This window comes from Stegostoma tigrinum, chromosome 37 (assembly GCF_030684315.1).
Source record: "Stegostoma tigrinum isolate sSteTig4 chromosome 37, sSteTig4.hap1, whole genome shotgun sequence".
In the NCBI taxonomy this organism is placed as follows: Eukaryota; Metazoa; Chordata; class Chondrichthyes; order Orectolobiformes; family Stegostomatidae; genus Stegostoma; species Stegostoma tigrinum.
The window spans coordinates 16,895,374-16,914,720 of NC_081390.1; the positions used below are offsets into that span (position 1 = coordinate 16,895,374).

Sequence of the window (19,347 nt, forward strand, 5' to 3'; positions counted from 1 at the left end):
GTCCGTCTGGGGAAATAATAATGGGGAAAAAAGTGGCAGATGAATTGAACAGGTACTTTGCATCAGTCTTCACTACAGAAGATACGGGTAACGTGCCAAAAATAGCTGTAAGGAATGGAGGGAGGAAATAGAGGGTAGTACTTTCCTGAAGAAATACATAATGAAAATATTAAAATAACCCTTTACCTTAATGAGAAGTCATAAGTAAATCATAATGAATGGGATGATCATGAGTAATTGACATCAAAGAGAATCCATCAAAGCAAGTGAAACAATTTGATGACCATCTCACTCAAAGGCCAAAGGCTAATCTTAGATTTATCACTGGACTGTTATCTATTATTGCTAGACTATTAATCCAGAAATTCAGGTAATGTTTTGGGGACCCAGGTTTGATGGTAGATGGTGGAATTTAAATTCAATAAACATCTAAAATCAAAGATCTGACGAGGATCATGAAACTGTCGACTGTCTGAAAAACCCATCTGGTTTAGGAATGTCCATCAAGGATCGAAATCCGCCTTCCTCACCTGATCTGGCCAACGTGTCACTCTAGATGAACAGCAATGCAGTTAACTTTCAAGTGCCCTCTGAAATGGTCTGGCAACCCACTCAGTATCAATTGCTAGGAAGTCTCAGAAAAGAAATGAAACCTGATGAACCACCTGGCATTGACCCAGGCACCAGAAACAACAATAGACAACACAGCCCTGTAGACTCTGCAAAGTTCTCCTTACTGATGTCTGGGCCTAATGCCAAAATTGAGAGAGCTGTCTCCAAGGCTAGTCACATATTCAGACTCATTAAATCATATCCTACACTACCATTACCATCCTCGGATATGTTCTGCAGGACAGGACAGGCTCAGCAAAGGTGGTGGGACAGTGGTGTGAGTCAGGAGAGAGTTGCCCTGGGAGTCACCTTGGGAGTCGTCAACATCAAATCCGGTCGTGATTAAATCTCACAACATCAGGTGAAGTAAGTACAAGGAAAGCACCTGATTACCACATACCATCCTCCATCAGTGGATGACTCTTGTGCTCCTCCATTTTGAACCACATGTGCCCTTGCAAGGGCACAACAGAACATTAGAGAGATTGGGTCTGTGGCAGGTGGTAAGGGAACCAGCAGGAAGGAAAATACACGCTTGACCTCATTATCACCAATCTGTCTGTCACAGATGCATATGCCCTTGTGGAGGTTAAGTCTTGCCTTCATAATGCGAATACCTTATATCATATTATGTAGCACTATCACCATGCTAAATGGGACAAACTTTGATCAGATGTAGCAATTCAGGACTGGGATTCATGAGGCACTGTCAGCCATTAACAGAAGAACTGCACTCCAATACAATCTGCAACCTCATGGCCCAGCATATCTCCCACTGCATCATTACCATCAAGCTAAGGGATCAACCCTAGGATCAATGAAGAAAGCAGGAGGGCAATGCCAGGAGTAGAATCAGGTACACCTAAAATTGAGGTGTCAACCTAATGAAGCTACACAACACAAAACATGACTAACTGAATGGCAAACAAACAGCACAGGCAGCAACTGCTACACAGATCCCATAACCAATGGATCAGATATCAGCTCTGCAGTTCCCTCAGTTGAGAGTCGTGGTAGATAATCAAACAACTCACTGGAGGAGGCAGCTACATAAATATCCCCACCCCAAATCTAGGTGATCCCAATACAAGAGAACAGAAGATAGAGCCTCAAGTATTTGTAACAATCTTCAGACAGAATTGCCAAATGGATGATCCATCTCAGCCACCTCCAGAGGTCCCCAGCATCACAGGTGCCAGTCTTCAGCAAAATCACTTCCCTTAATATGGAATCACTGGATACTTCCAAGGCTGGGGCCTGACATTATTCCAGTAATAATACTGAAGATTTGTACTCTGGGACTTGCTGCATCCGTAGCCAAGCTGCTACATGACAACAAAACTACCGAAGTACAGCCTTTATACAATGAGGAGGAAAAATCCAACACAGCCAACTATAGTCCCATTAGTCTATTCTAGGTCATCTGTAAAGTGATGGAGGGTGGCATCAATAGTACTATCAAGCAACACCTGCTCAACAACAACCTTCTAACTGACTCCTAGTTTGGAATCCACCAGGCGCACTCAATTACTGATCTCAACGTTGGTTCAAACATGGCCGTAAGTCCTGAATTCCAGAGGTGAAATGCGAGTAATAGCCCTTGGCAACAAGGCCCTAATATAGTTGGAGTCATATCTGACACATAGGCAGACGGTTAGTCATCTTAGTTCAGACACCCGCAGTCAGTGATCTCAGCTCCAGCACATCTCTGCAGGGGGCTCCTTACGGAACTGTCCTCAGCTCAACCATCTTATAAAGTCTGGAGTGGGGATGTTCACTGATGATTGAACAACATTCAGCACCTATTTGCAACTCCTTGATACTGAAACAACCATGTCAAAATGCAGCAAGGCCTGGACAATGTCCAAATCTGGGCTAAAAAGTGGCAATTAATATTCACACCACACAGGGATTGACAATCTCTAAGATGACCGAGACAATCTAAACACTGTCCCTTGACATTCAAAATCATTTACATCTTTGAATTTCCCACAATCAACATCCTGGGAGTTACCATTGCTGAAACTGAACTGGACTTGCCATATAAATACAATGGCTACAAAAGCAGGTCAGAGGCTAGGAATCCTGTAGCAAATAAATCACCTCCAGCCACCCCAAGCCTGTCTGCCATCTGGCACGTCAGGATTGTGAGGAAATTCTCTTCACTTGCCTGGATGAACGCAGCTCCAACAATGCTTAAGAAGCCAGGACAAAATAACCCCCACTTGATTATCACCACATCCACAAACATTCAGTCACTTCATCATTGACACACCGTAAACTCTGCTGCTAATATCTACAAGATTGACTGCATAAATTTGCCAAAGATCCTTAGACAGCATTTTCCAAACCTATGGTCAATTCATCCACCAGGACAAGGGCAACAGAAACATAGGAACATCTTGATGTCCAAGTTCCTCTTCAAGCAACTCTCTATCTTGACATGCAAATATATCACTGTTCCTTTACTTTCACAGGGTCAAAGTCCTGGAATTTTCTCCCTACTGGCATTGTAGGGCTACCGATATTGACTACACCTGTTAAAAAAGGGTGCCCACTACCACCTTCTGAAGGGCAACAAGGGTTGGGCAATACATTATGGCCCAATCAACAATGCCCATATTCCATGAGTGAAAAACAGCCAAACCCTCCAGAGGTGGTGAAGAAAGACCAGATACAGAATGTTGCCTTGCACGCCCTAAGCCAAAATGTACAGCCCACAAAGATGCAAGCCTGCTTTGAAAAATATAACTGAACTTCGTTTTAACCGGCACCTTATGAAGTGGCACAAATTAGATATCTCAAATACAGCAAAGTTTACTGTAGTATTCTGTCCAATTACTGTAGTTTTTAAATTTACCTCAAATTAGATGTACTTGTTGCTCAATCAAATGGATACACAAAATATTAATAATTGATTCAATTTCAAGTCAATTTCTCCTCAAATACCGTAGTCTACTACAATCTCCAGATAGTCAGTTGAGGGTGCAAGTGAGAAGGTTCTCTGCCAGTAAGTTTTATTTAAGATAAATGTGCATTATTATTTAACTGATTTATGCTGTAAATAAAGTATAACAATAGTGACGTGCATGTCCCCTGCATTACATTTTTACAGCTTATTGGATATTTTTACACTGATTATGCTATCTTAATTAACTACAATATTTGATCAATCAGCACACTCCTGGGTCCTATAGGACCAGATCTGCTGTACTTTATAATCAAAGTAAAATTTCCTGAGTTATTTCAGCGGAGTATCTCATTTCTTTAATTCTAAAGTCTAAAAAACAAAAGATATTGAATTTTGATTTTGATTCTAATCATTGGGAGGGGGAGGGAGGTAAGGTGCGCTAGAAATAGGTAGATGCGGGTACAGAATTCTTGTGGTTGGTCAGTGGGAAGAGTGGAGTGGACAGGTGAGTCAGAAGATGGACAGGTTGGGGAAGGAGGGATATTGAAGCTGGTGAAGTTAATAGTCAGGGCATTGGGCTGTAAATCCTGACGAAAAGTTTCAGCCCAAAACGTGGACTTTCCTGCTCTTTGGATGCTGTCTGACTGACTTTGCTTTTCCATCTCCACATTTATTGAATCTAGCTTCCAACATCTGCAGTCCTCATTGTCTACAAGTAACAGAAAACAGTAGGCATAAAAGGCCATTTTCTGAATGGTAAGATGAAACTAGTGGGTGCTTCAACTTTCTTTAAAATTTATAAAGGATATGGATGAAGGGGACAAACATTTGGTTGTTATATTTGTTGATGAAATAAATAGAACAGTTGTTAAGAAGACATAAAAGAGGCTACAAAGGGATTATGCAGGGGTCAAGTAAGGGCAAGATCTGGCAAATGGAGTATTGCATGCAAAAATGTGAAATTGACTGTTTTGGTAGGAATTAAAAAAAACAATATCTAAATGATGAGAGATTGCAGAATTGAGATTCAGACAGATTTTAATGTGCAGGTACAGAGAGAATCAGAAAAGATAAGAGAATGTTATTGTTTATTACAAGGGCAAGAGAATATTAAATTAGGGAGGTGGTTCTTCAGTTATATGGGTACTAGCAAGACCCCATCTGGAGTACTGCACACAGGCCTAGTCTCTTTGTTCAAGGATGAATGTAAATGTCCTGGAAGCAGTTTAGAGAAGGTTTACTAATTTAATATCTGGATTGGCAGGGTGTCTTATAAGGAAATTTAGATAAGCTCAGTTTGTATTACATGGAGCTTAGAAGAGTCAGAGGTGATTTGATTGAAACACTCCTGAGGGGTCTTGGCAGAGTGAATATAGAAGTGAGGTTTCCTTTTTTGGGAGAACTTAGACCTAGACCTGTTTATAATCAGAGATCACCCATTTACAACAGAGGTGGTAAGAATTCTTTCCTCACAGAGGATTGTGGGTCTCTGAAATTCTTTTAAGTGGTTTAAGAGTCTTTGAATATCAAGGAAAGGAAAAAATGTGTGCAATAATGTGGGGCTATGTGGCCTACCTGTGTTCTTAATTCACACATTACTATGCACTTAAACTGTTCCATCCAATTTGCTGTATTGTTTTCTCTTCTGATATCTCTTTCCTGGCACCATTTCTGTGTCATGTATTGTGAATAAAAGATTTCTGAAAATGCTGTTTGAAAAGGATTTCAAAGTCCATGCTTTCTGAACTGATTCTCCATATAAAGGGTGACTTATTCTACCAGTTTATTCACATGGAGTGTGTTCTGCTGGCTGGACCAGCATGCGTTGTCCATCCCTAACTCTCTTTGATAACATGACAGTGAGCTGCTTTCTTGAACTGCTGCAGCAATGTGGAGTACGTGTTTGGTGAAAGGAAGGGGTTTTCAGGACTTTGACACAGTAACAGTGAAAGATCTATACTCTGTGGATGGTGGTCCGGTTTTGAGGCATTAGATGGTGAGCTACCCTCTGCTGGCATTTGACCTGTTCTTGTACCTACTGTAGTTATATGGCTAGTTGAGTTCAGTTTCTGGTTGACAGGAAACCTCAGAATGTTGATAGTGGAGGAGTCAGCAATGGTAATGCCACTGAATATCAAAGGGCAGCAGTTATAACCATCTCCAATGAGAGAGAATCCAAGAAGCTAAAATAGAATTCTATAATCAGTTTAGCTGGGAAAGATATCTCTGGCTGTGGAAGACAGGAGACAATTTCTTTTGAGGGATGCGTGGGGAGCCAGCCAAAGCACACTGGGTCTTAATGGCCTCATTCTTTATTGAAGCTAATTGCTTGAGCTAATTGAAGCTTGAGCTAAATTTCTCCACACACTTATGAGATCATTAAATTAGTTGACTGAAAATAATGTCTGGTAGGTAGAATTATTCTGAAAAATAACAGCTTGTATATCAACAGCAGAAGGCAGAAAGAACAATTAAAAATCCAAATGAACATTTAGTTTTTAAAAAAGCAATTGTTTGATAGTTAGGTCAAATGACTAATCATTATTCAAAACAGCTCAGAAACAGTTTTCATCAGAGACTTTTCAAATAGTAATTGTGGTGTTCAGCAGATATCTTAAAACACAAAGGAACCATACAGATTTGCAAGTTGTAGCACCAAGCCAAAACCACTCAGTTCAACAGGCAGCTAATCGCAACTGTGGCTACTGCTTCAAGAGCGATCTCTAAAAGAGTAGTCTGTTGTGTTTTAAATGCGAAATAATGCAGATCAGGTAGCAACATATCAGAACTACACCCTATTTGCAATATGATCCTTTTCCATTTGATTCATGTAGGCAATTAATGACTCTGTTGACATCCATCACACTTTACAAATCAAAACTAAAAGTCTATAATTACACTGAATTTCATTTTGTTATAATAGTTGCACTTCACTTCTTGCATTTCTAACAAAACCTGAATTTAAATTCAAATAATAATTTCTGCATTGCTGTCAAGCTTTTAGAAACAATCATATGTCAGAAAGCTATTCCAAATTATACACAATGTCCTACCAAAATCTTCAGTTAATTGTGATTAAATGTCCTGTGTATTGTGAACTGATTACTTCAAAGAAAAATTCTGACATTCATATTCTTTCATCTAAGTTAAATGTAAAATCTGTAGTTCTTAAACCTCCTGCTGAGTAAAAACATCAATACAAAAAAACAATCAGGGACGTTCAATGTTTATTGCACTGATGCCACAGTTGGTAACATTGGATTAGAGCTCTGTTTTATCTGTGGGTTGAACTCTATCGTGTCACACATTTATGTTCTTCAGTGGCGCAGAAAACGGTCTTCCAACCTGAACACTGTCAGCAAAAAAAAACTCAGACATCACCACAACCCTTCCTGATAGAATGAGCAAACCTCTTGATAGAACTATGCTTAAAAAATGCATTTCTAGCACAGTTACAGCTAGTTGGATGTCTAATTGTATTATAATTCTTAGATTTCCCCCTCTGTTACATAAAATGAATAGCAATCCAAATTGTCACAAATAATCAGTGGAACCAGTGCTCTCGTAAAATTGGAATGTTTTTGCTATTCACAATAGTGTATTTGGATAATTTTAAACTTGGCTGATTAGAGTTTGTGTGACAGCCTATAATTACTACATCTAGAATGCTTGGCATGAGTCAATTAAATATCCCTCAATTAAGAGAAATTTCCATCTTTCCTCATCACTACCATATTGTATATTTCAATATGTTGGTGGTAACAATGAAAACTTGAGAAAGGAGTGAAGGGTGAATTGGCCAGTGATAGTGAAAATCAATGCAGTGAAGAGCAGTGCTTCAATATTATTTCAAGAGAAGTGAAAATGATTTAATTACCGTGAAAATTATCCAGGTAACTTCTTCAGAAATGCTGTTTTTTAAAAATTATTTTATAGTAGCCACATGGCTATCTGCCACACATTTCTTTGGTTTGAGAACTGGAGGCACTTTGCTGAAGGAAAAGCTAAATACCTTGAGATTGGGAATTGGTTTTGGCCTTTACATGTAAGCTGAACACGTTTAGAGTTAGCACATTACTTTCATTACTTGAAATTAAAAACTTAATCAACTTATTCAGGGATGTTATGACATACCTTTGAAGCAGGTGAGACTTCATAGAATCCCTACAGTGTGGAAGTAGACCATTCAGCCCATCGAGGTGACACTGACCCTCCAAAGATCATCCCTCCCATACCCACCCCCTATGTGATCCCTGTAACCCTGTATTTTCCCTGTTTTAGCATGGCTAATCTACCTTGCCTGCGCAACCCAGGACGCCGTAGGCAATTTAGCATGGCCAATTCACCTAACCCAGACTTCTTTGGGCTATGGGAAGAAATCAGAGCACCCAGAGAAAACCATACAGACAGGGATATCGTGGAAACTCCACACAGGTGGTCACCCACAGCTGGAATCAAACCTGGGTCCCTGGCACTATAAAGCACTGTTAACAATTGAGCCACCATGCTGCCCCTCGAATGTGAACCTCCTGGCTCAGAGACAGAGACACTACCAGTGTGCCACAAGAGCTCTAAAATTATTAAAAAACTTATATAGTTGGATTGGTTCTCAACAATCTTTCTGCATGTGACAATGAATGGGAACTTGTGGTATCATCATTAGTGGGATAAGTATTAGTAAAAAATCTTTCTGGATTTCAAATACATTATACAGTTATTTGATTAGTTTCAAAAACAGTTGATGGTCATTCGTATCAGAGTAAAATTACCACTGGTCAGCAGCTTATTCTAAACGAAACACTAGCTGTTTTAGAATTAAATTACAATGCCTTATCAGCCAACATGTTGTCAAATCATACCCTAAAATGAAAAGGACACAGTGAATTTAGTTAAATTTGATCAAGGTCATGAATCACACAGGCATTAATTTTTTTCAAAACTTTTGATGGTCTCTGTTGCATCACCATGACAGAGTCAAATAGAAATTTTGGTGAAGAAGGCAGCCCTGAGAAGCTGCAAGTGCGCCCTGACCACTGGTACCAGGGACATCTGGCTGCTGTTAGATAATTGTCCCGAAAACAGGGTCCCAAAAACAAAAGCCTCAAATGCATGCCACATGGTACATATGGAAGAAAGCAAAGCACAGTGGTCAGAAGCACTCTCAATTTCCACTCATGACCCTTCTTGAAGAAAAGCAGGAGAACACTTTAGCTTTCAACCCATACCCAAATCACATGAACTCATTATTTATTTTAATTGCCCCACCCGCCCATCACCTTGGCTATTCACCCTATCCATGCTCCTCATGGTTTTATAAAGTTCTATAAGGTCACCCCTCAGCCTCTGACATGCCAGGGAAAACAGACCCAGCCTATTCAGCTTATCCCTTTCACTCAAACTCTCCAACTCTGGCAATATCCCTGTAAATCTTTTCTGAGCCCTTTCAAGTTTCACAACATCATTTCTATAGTAGGAAGCTCAGAATTGCACGCAAAATTTTAGTAACATCTCTTTTAAAGGAAAACACCTATGACAGGGTTGCATTCTCTCAGTACTGCACTTACATGTTAGCCAAGATTAACTGCTCAAGTGGGGCACATAAACTCCACATTTAGACAGAATGACACTAAGTTACACTTTGATCAATCCAACAACACTTTAAGACATGAGGTAGGAATCATTTGTAAGCAATGCACTTGTGAGCAGTATATTGTTTGTCTGACCTCAAACATCCTATTCAGAGCATTCTGCACAATGAAGACTGCAGTCAGCAATGGTGGGAATGGAATCCAGCTTTAAATGGAATATCATGGAATTAAAAAGGTCCAAACGCTGAACTTCACAACTTTTCAGGAAGTTACTTCCCCACTGTTCAGTCACAGAATGGGTTTGCACCTGCTGAATCAGGATTGCATACCAGAAATTATAAAAACGTGAATTACTTTTTCAATGCAATTGGTTTTCCAAGTTTTCACTATTTCTACAGTCAAGCTTAATTTTCAGTCAGCAAGAGATTTAAATGCGCAATATCAGTCATCTTTGACATCTTACTTTGCATGTAATCTCTGAATTACAAGAGGCTTTGGGTTCCACAATCAAGGAAGAGCTATCAAATGCCTTTTCCTGGCTTTGACAGCAATTAACTTGAGAGACTGGCACTGTGAGCTTGCAATCAAATATATAGGATAGTCCTTTATGTAATATTGTTGAGACTGCTACACTAACATTAAGATGTTCACTGCTCAAGTTGCATCGTGTAGAATTCGTAATAGAAACATTGCTGATTACCACATATTGTGGCCCGTCACCCAGAGTTTCAGTATTTCTCCACATTGAACACTACGTCAAGAAGCTCGGAGGGTGGCAAAGGTGCTGAATGTAGTCTAGACGATGGGGCACGTATGTTCATCACCAAAAATAGTCACCAGCACTAAAAAGACTAGTTGAGTCCTAAATGATATAGGTGTTGGGCTTATCTGTGGTAGGGGTTAAGGGAACCAACAAGAGGAAGAAACAGATATGACCTCACCCTTACTGAATTGTTTGCCACATATGCATCTGTCCACAAGTGGACCTATAGTAATGTGAATACTATGCAATTATTGTGATAAAGTCTTGGCCTCACATTGAGGATACCCTCCATCCTGTTGAGTAGCATCACCAACATGCTAAAAGGAGTAGATTTCAAACAGATCTAGCAACTCAAGACTGGGCATCCGTGAGGAGCTGTGGGGGATCAATCCTGCAATGAAGAATATGGGAGGGCATGGCAGGAGCAGCACAGGCCTTCCCAAAAATATTATATCAAGCTAGTGAAATTACAACATATTACTAACATGCCAAACAGCATAAGCAGCAAGTAACAAAAAAGAACCAAGCAATTCTATAACCACTGAATGTACTGTATTGATTACTGGGTTGCTTAAAAGGCAAGGAGCCCTAACAATCTTCTAGAAATAGTTCTGAACGCATGATCCAGAACTTCAAGTGCCCCTAGCCAAGCTGTTCCAGTATATCCACAGCACCAGTATGTAATTAGCAATATGGAAAATTGCCCAGTTATGTCCTTCACACAAAAGTGGGACAAATCTAATGCACTCAATTTGCGTCCAACAGTAAAGTGATAGAAAGAGTCAGCAATTGTGCTATCAAGTCACACTTGATTAGCATTAACTTACTGATGCTCGGTTTGAATTTTTCCAGAGGCACTCAATTCCTGAACTCATTAAAAGCTTGGTTCAAAAATGGACAAAAGAGCTGAATTCCAGAGGAGAGGTAAGAGTGATTGCCCTTGACATTTGACTGAGCGTAGAATCAAGATTCTCTAACATAACAATAGTCAAAGGTAATCATGGGGAAAACTCTATTTTCTTAAGTTATACCTAGCACAATGAAAGAAGGAAATAGCAAGAACTGCAGATGCTGGCATCACAGTCAATAAAGTGTGGAGCTGGAGGAACATGGCAGGTCAGGAAACATCAGAGGAGCAGAAAAGTTGACATTTCAGGTTGGGACCCTTCATCAAGTCCTGAACCCAAAGTGTCAACTTTCCTGCTCCTCTGAGGCTGCCTGGCCTGCTGTGTTCCTCCAGCTCCACACTGTATTGACAATGAAAGATGGCTGTGGTTACTGGGGCCTCAGTCATCTCAGCTCCAAGACATCACTAAAGGATTTCCATGGGCTGATGTCCCAGACTCAAACATCTTCAACTGCTTCAATGATGTCACCTCCCGCATAAGGTAAGAAGTGGAGACGTTCACTGATAAGTGCAGCATGCTCAGCACCATTCATGACTGCTCAGATACTGAAGTAGTTTAAGTTCAATGCAGCAAGACCTGGAGAATAGCAAAGACTGGGGTTACAACTAGCAAGTAATATCCTGGCCACACAAGTGCCAATGATCATCCCCAAAAACAAAATCCAACCATCACATCTTGACATTCAATGGCATTACCAACAGTGAATTCCCCTCTATCAACATCCTGGAGGCCACCACTGACCAGAAGCTGAATGGGACTAGCCACATAAGTAGAACAAGAGCAGGTCAGATTCTAGAAGTTTTGCAAGGGCACCTTTCTAAAATCATTCCACAAGTCACAGATTAGCAGTTTGATGGCGTACACCATACTTTCCTGAAGGTCCATCAACATTCAAGAAGTTCAACACATCCAGGATAAAGCAGCTTGTCTGCTGGGAACCATTTTCATAAATTTTCACTCCCTCCATTACTGAAACACAATAGCACCATTGCTCATCATTTACAAAGATGCACTACAAAGATCCAAAGACTCCTTCACGAGCACATTCCAAACCAATGGCCACTGCCATCTAGAAGGACAAGGGCAGCAGATACATGGGAACATCATCTTTAAGATCTTCTCCAAACTACTCATCATCCTATGTGAGAAATATACATGGCTATTCTTTCACTCTCACCGTGCTAAAATCCTGAAACCTTCTCCACAGCATCAAATATCTATTCCAAATGGACTGCAACAAATCAAGGAAGTTGTTCATCACCACCTTCTCAAGTGCTTTTAAAAATGGGTAAATGTTTGCCCAGCCAGTGAAGTCCACATTTAAGGAAAGAATCTTAAAAAATCTGATACATTGGAAGATTGCCAATACTGGAGATTCCTCTGGACTTCTCTCATGATGGGAAACTTCACTGCAAAACCTTGGATATGGTATCTTCATGACAGCGTTAAGAGCCATCTAATCTTAGTGCCTTTTGATGTCAGTTTACCCTCTCACTGACTTTGCCTTAATGGTCTGTAAAACATGTCATGTGCAGATATTATGAAGTGGGATCACAAAGATATCAAGTGTACAGTCAGATTTATAAGTGGACAATTATTCAGGAACAGAAAAGGTCAAACACCGTAAAAGTAACACGGTCCATGGGTCCTTTACACTCTCAGGCTGCTTGCCAACAGAATTTTAAACAATTAAAGGAAGCCCAAACCCAGTGCATTCTAGGGCTAGGTTTCAACAAGGTTCCCTCTGGCTTCTCATGGTCTTTGCCACAATGCTCTGTCCAGCTGTCTTGGATGAGAGACATACACAGTTAGAGTGAGTTAGAGTTACTAAGTGGTGACCCTGTGAGTGAAAGATGACAGAGAGAAGATGGTGGCAATTATCCCTCCAGAGCACAGAAAATAATTAAGCTTCTTCCAACGCTTCTGTTCATTCTGTTGTAATGTGGGATATGGCACCAAACTGGGCTGCTGTTGGCGTTCAGGCTAGCTGAGTCTGCTTTGGCAGCCTGCAGACAAAAAAAAAAGGTCCACTTCATACCATTTCGTTCATCAGCACCAGCAGGCCCCTGTCTACAAAGTGGGCAGCAAACTTTTCTTTTTAAGCTATTTCTTCAGTGATCACCAATGTCAAAGGAACAGTTTCAGGCTTGCATTGTCTGACATGATGTGCAGGTGGTCTTACAATATGGCACCAGCATCATGAATGTGCAAAGGTCTGAGCAGTGACAAGCACCTCACCCTCTCCAGCTTAACAGAAGACTGCTGAAGGAATCAGTTAATAACTAACGAGATAAAGAGTGGAAGATCGCTTGAGAAAAGTCACAGACAGCTACGGCAGACAGAGCACAATGAATCTCACTCAGCAAAACGCTTAACTGAAAATAAGAAAATAACACTGGCAGATTATTGTGACTGTAAGATCAGACAATAAAACAATCAAGGAGATCTAAAACAAGTCTTAATAGGACGTCCGTTTGCCTTACCTGAAATGCTCAAATATGGGAAAAATAAAAGCGGTCTGAATGAGTGGGGCCAAGCTCCAACAGAACCAGGATTTTTAGTTTTAGTTTTTCAGTACCAGTTGCTGCTGGGGTCTTGAAGCTGGGTTTGGAAGCTACAGTACATCTCTTCCTGCTAATCTTCCTCTTCTCTCACACACCATTTTCTCTTGATGTTTTTCCTTCTAGACTGGAGAACTGTACACAGACTATAAGCATTCCTACAGTGTGGAAACAGGCCCTTTGGTCCAACAAGTCCACACCAACTCTCAGAGCATCCCACCCAGACCCATCTCTTTTTCACCCACCTAAACTAAACATCCCAGAACACAATGGAGAAATTTAGCATGGCTAATCCACCTTGCCTGCACTTCCTCGGACTGGGGGAGGAAACCAGAGCATCTAGAAGAAGCCCACGCAGACACAGAACTCGAACCTGGCGTCCTGGCACTTTAAGGCAGCAGTGCTTACCACTGAGCCACTGTGCCACCCACGAGACAATCTATTTCACTAAATTTGCCTTTACCAGTGATGTTACTATATTGTAACAGTTACACTTTAGTAGTTAAAAATCTATTACACTGTAAAATTCTCTACAGAGTTGTTATACTAATTCATTTTCTTTTGTTATATTTTAACTATAGTGCATAAATAAAGTGTGATTTGCTTCGAGACTGGTAGTTTGACCAATCAAATTGCAACCAGGATGTAATGCCTAGCACTTGTCTTTAAAATAACAAAAAGTTAGGGTCTAGGATTTTTATTAATATATTTTGAGGGTTTCTTCTGATCCATATCAGGATCTATCGATTTTGTATCAGATTTCTTATACACTCATTTGTATAATTTATCTATGTCCAATCAGGGAATAATTTAAAGACTTGCTTCTGCGTTAGCAAATTGTATTTTGTTTTCACGTAAGGAGACTAAAAATCGCCAATGAAAATACATCGGCTAATTTTGTTTTTTTTTGTTACATTTATTGATGCTTCATGTTAATATCGTGAATGCAAGCACCTAACCTGAGTTTTTTTAGAATTAGGCAACTAGGTTGAGATAGACATGGAGAAAACACTGCCATAGATGTAATTTGCTCATTTTAAAAATCTCATTTTAATTATACCTCTAGAAGGCACAATTCAAAACGGTGGACAATGTTATGATCCCACTGAACTGGAAGCCAAGCTAATGGTTTTATGTAAGATAACAAAGTGTGGAGCTGGATGAACACAGCAGGCCAAGCAGCATCTTAGGAGCACAAAAGCTGACATTTCAGGCCTAGACCCTTCCCGAAAGGTCAGCTTTTGTGCTCCTAAGGTGCTGCTTGGCCTGCTGTGCTCATCCAGCTCCACACTTTGTTATCTTGGATTCTCCAGCATCTGCAGTTCCCATTATCTTTAATGGTCTTATGTGATTACCTTGCTTGTCACAGACAATGTAGTATAAACTTTTTCCCTTTAACACCAGAGGTTTGCAGTTACCTGCTTGCTAACAAAACTCTAGATTTAATCAGTGTTCAAGGATCTGACTCTTTTCAAAAAGTAAACTCTTCACAGGAGTAGCTAACACTCATCTTCATCTATCTTGAAATCTAAATTCCAAAAGGATTTTGATACATCTAATTATACACCTTGTGATAACCATCACATGGTCACACAGAAGTTATTTGTTTCAGAATATCAGAATGCAGAAAATGAAGTTAAAACACTCACCTTATTAATTTCTCGTTTTAAATTGCATGGAGAAAATTGATCTAAGTAACATCTGAAAGGTAATGCATCGATAGCTACAATTTCTGTGTTGCACCTCTGCCAAGTATCTCTGTATAAATTTAAGCAAGAGATCCTTCTTTAAAATCTTCTTTTTAAACAGCATCTTTAACATTTTAAAACATCAAAAGAAGCTTCACACTGTGTTATCAAATAGAATTTAATACTGAGCCATTTATGGAGATATTAGAACAGACCAAAGTTTGGTCAAACAGGCAGATTTCAGCAGTGTCTTAAGAGTCAAAAAAGATAGGATTGCAGAGTTTAGGTACCAAATTATACAAATTGGGAACTTGGTAGTTAATAACCCAACCATCAATGATAGGAGGAATTAAGTCGCAGATACTCTGGAGCCCAGAAATAGAAGTGTGTAGAACTAAAGGAGATAACAGATTAATCCAAGGTTCATTTTAGGGACAGGATAAATTTAAAGTGATGAATGATAAAATTCTTGAATATCATAAAAATGAAGGATTAAAAGCAGTAGTTATTTTCTATAGAGCATTGACAATTGCTAAAAATTCAGCAGATATCTGCAAAACTATGATACTGGTGGCAAAATCTTTTTTTTCAAAACACCAACAATAAAGAATTCTACTTTATACAGTAAGGTCGCCAGTAGCGATTGATTAATCATTCATGCAATCGTTGTGCAACATGCAGTAGATTTGAATGATTACATGGGACAACATCTGTGTTGGATTTATAGCTATTAAAAATAATTCCCATTTTCTCTTCATCCATGATCATAATGAATGGTGGTGCTGGCTCAAAGGGCCGAATGGCCTACTCCAGCACCTATTGTCTAAAAAATAAAACAGAACAAAGAAATGTGTATAATTTCAGCACAAATTAAACATTATCAGCAGGGTACTGAAAGACTTACTTCAACTGTACCATTATCTAAGTGGTCAAATAGTAGCTACATCAAACAGAGACATCTTAGTAATGTTTCAGGATTTGAAATAATTCTTCAACTGAAGTCATACTTCTTGGCACAAATGAAGATTTGGGCTGATTGAATCACAACATGACAGTAAAGAAAAAAATGCTGTTGACTTTAAAATTGTTGCAAAACATGAGAATTATTCCCTTCCAAAATGTATTTACATACAAAGGCAGGCAGATGAGCTATTTCAGGCAACATATTAATGCTTCTTAATGGGCATGATCTTCCTGAGCCTTGCCTTCAGGAAATGCTTATTTTCTTCAGTGCCAAAGCCATTAAAAAGGGCAGAAACATAGTCCTGTTGAATGTCTATCAATTTTACATGGGCTCACACAGAAGAAGCAGGGTCTGTACACATCACAGATGCAGGAAATCAAAACTACTCAAGTCACAGAGCAAAGAAACAGACCCTTCATTCCACACAGTCTATACCAACCATAATCCCAAACTAAACTAGTTCCACCTGCCTGCACTTGGTCCATATTCCTCCAAATATTTCTTATTCTTATACTTATCCGAATATCTTTTAAATATTGTAAACACCCATATCCACCACTTCTTCTGGAAGTTCATTCCATGCATGAACAATGTGTAAAAGAAGTTGCCCTTTAATGTTCTTCTTAAAATCTTTCTCCTCTCACCTTAAAATATGCCCCAAGTCTTGAAACCTCCCATCCTGGGGAAAAGGGTGCTATTCATTCTATCTATACTCCTCACGATTTTATAAACCTTTATAAATCTCTGCAGGAGTTCCTCAGGGTAGTGTCCTAGGCCCAACCATCTTCAGCCGCTTCGTCAATGACCTTCACTCCATCATAAGGTCAGAAGTGGGGATGTTTGCTGATGATTGCACAACATCATTTATGGCTCCATGTTCACATGCAACAAGATTGAATAATATCCAGGCTTGAGCTGAAAAGTGGTAAATGACCTTCTTGCCAGACTATGGCCATCACCAAGAAGAGACAATCTTACCACCCTCCCTTGACTTTCAATGGTGTTACCATGACTGAATCCCCCACTATCAACATCCTGGGTGTTACCATTGACCAGAAACTCAACTGACACATCACATTATCACAAGAGCAGGCCAGAAGCTGGGAATACTGCAGCAAGTAACTCATCTCCTGATGACTCAAAGCCTGTCCACCATCCTCAAGGCACAAGTCAGGAGTGTGATGGAATTCTCCCCACTTGCCTGAAGGACTGCTGCCCAACAACAGTCAAGAAGCTTAACACAATCCAGGACACAGCAGCACGCTTCACTGGCACTACATCAACAAACATTCACTCCTTCCACCACTGACGCTCAGTAGCAGTAGTGCGTACTATCTACAAGATGCACTGTAGAAATTCACCTAAGATTCTTAGACTGCACCTTCTAAACCCACAAACACTTCCACCTAGAAGGATATACGGGAACACCACCCCCTCCAAGTTGCCCTCCAAGTCACTCACCATCCTGACTTGGAAATATATCGCTGTTCTTCACTGTAACTGGGTAAAAATCCTGAAATTCCCTCCATAATAGCATTGTGGGTCGACCCACAGCAGGAGGAATGCAGTGGTCACAGAAGAAAGCTCATCCCAACCTTCTCAAGGGCAACTAGGGATGGGCAAGAAATGCTCGCCAGCCAGCGATGCCCACATCTCACAATGAATAGAAAACAAAAGCCACCCCTCAACCTCCCACGCTCCAGTGAAAAAAAGCCGCAGCCTATTCAGCCTCTCCTTATAAAAGAAACCTTCCATTCGTGGTAATGTTGTGGTAAATCTCTTCTGAATCCTTTCCAGCTTAATAATTTCCTTCCTATAACAGGGTGACTGGAACTGGTCACATACTCCAGAAGAGGACTTACCAACACCCTGTACAACCGCAACATGACATCCCATTTCCTATACTCAAAAGGTCTGAGCAATGAAGGCGAGCTTGCTAAATACCTTCTTAACCACCTATCTACCTGTGACACCAACTTCAAAGAACTATGTACCTGAACCCTTAGGTCTCTTTGTTCTAAAACACCACCCAAAGGCCTACTTTTAATTGTATAAGTCATGTTCTTGTTTATTTTGCCAAAATGCAATACCTCATATTTTTCCAAATTAAACACCATCTGCCACTCTACAGCCCACTGACCCACATGATAAAGACCATTTCGTAATCTTAGATAAGCTTCTTCACTGTCTACCATTCCAATGCTTAGTGTCATCTGCAAACTTACTAAATCATGCTTTCCAAGTTCGCATCTGGATCATTTATATAAATGACAAACAAGTGGACATAACACTGATCCCATTTGACACCAATGGGCATCAAATCCGAAAAACAACCTCCACTACCACTCTCTGTGCCACCATCAAGCCAATTTTGCATTCAACTGGCAAGCTCACTTTATGCATTAGTCTACTATGCGGAACCTTGTCAAAGGCAAGTGAACAACATGTACCACTCTGCCCTCAATCACCTTGGTTACTTCCTTGAAAACAACTCAATCAAGTTTGTGAGACATGACTTCCCTTGCACAAAACCATGCCTAGTCGTTCCCTGCCTTGTCAGATGCATATTAATTCTATCTTTCAGAATTACCTCAAACAATGTACCCACCACTGTTGTCAGACTCACAGGTCTATAGCTTTCAGGCTTCTCCTTACATCCTTCTTAAACAAAAAAAGGTACAACATTAGCCATTCTTCAGTCATCCGGCACCTGATCCATAGTTGCAGAGAATACAAAAATTTCTGTAAGGGGCTCCACCACTTCCTCTCTAACTTCCCACAACATCCTGGGATACTCTACATCAGGTCCCAGAGAATTATCCATCTTCATACTTTCTAAGATCTCCAGCACTTCCTCTTCTGTAATGTGAACTGTTTTCAAAACATCAATATTTACTTCTCCAAGTTCTCTAGCCTCCATTTCTATCTCCAAAGTAAAAAAACTAATGCAAAATATTTAATATCTCTCCCATTTCCTGTGATTCAACACAAAGACAACCTCTATGATCTTTAAGGAGCCCAACTCTCTCCAGATGCTCTCTTGCTCTTATTGCACTTGTAGAGTCTCTTTGGATTATTCTCAACCTTATCTGCAAAGGCTATCTCCTATCCCCTCTTTGCCTTCCTGATCTCCCTCATGGGGATGCTACTTTACTCTTTATACTGTTCAAGAGATTAATTTGAACCCATTTGTCCATATCTATGATACTTTTTTATTCTTGACTGGACCGTCAACGTCTTTATTCATCCACTGCCCCCTAATTCTACCAGCCTTGCCATTCACTCTAACAGTAATAACAACTCTGAACTCCTGTTATCACAATTTTGAAAGCCTCCAACTGTATCAGATATA

The 19,347-nt window shown here is 40.1% G+C and overlaps 1 protein-coding gene across 3 annotated transcripts in view; it reads right to left on the reverse strand.

Moving 5' to 3' along the window:
* The window catches only part of parga (poly (ADP-ribose) glycohydrolase a), a 196,416-nt gene that overhangs the window by 15,451 nt on the left and 161,618 nt on the right, over window positions 1–19,347 (reverse strand). For all 3 annotated transcript variants that reach the window (XM_059640270.1, XM_048563467.2, XM_048563466.2), the window contains one exon: window positions 14,993–15,101. In XM_059640270.1, the coding sequence (XP_059496253.1) occupies window positions 14,993–15,101 (109 nt within the window). The remainder of the gene's footprint in view (window positions 1–14,992; window positions 15,102–19,347) is intronic.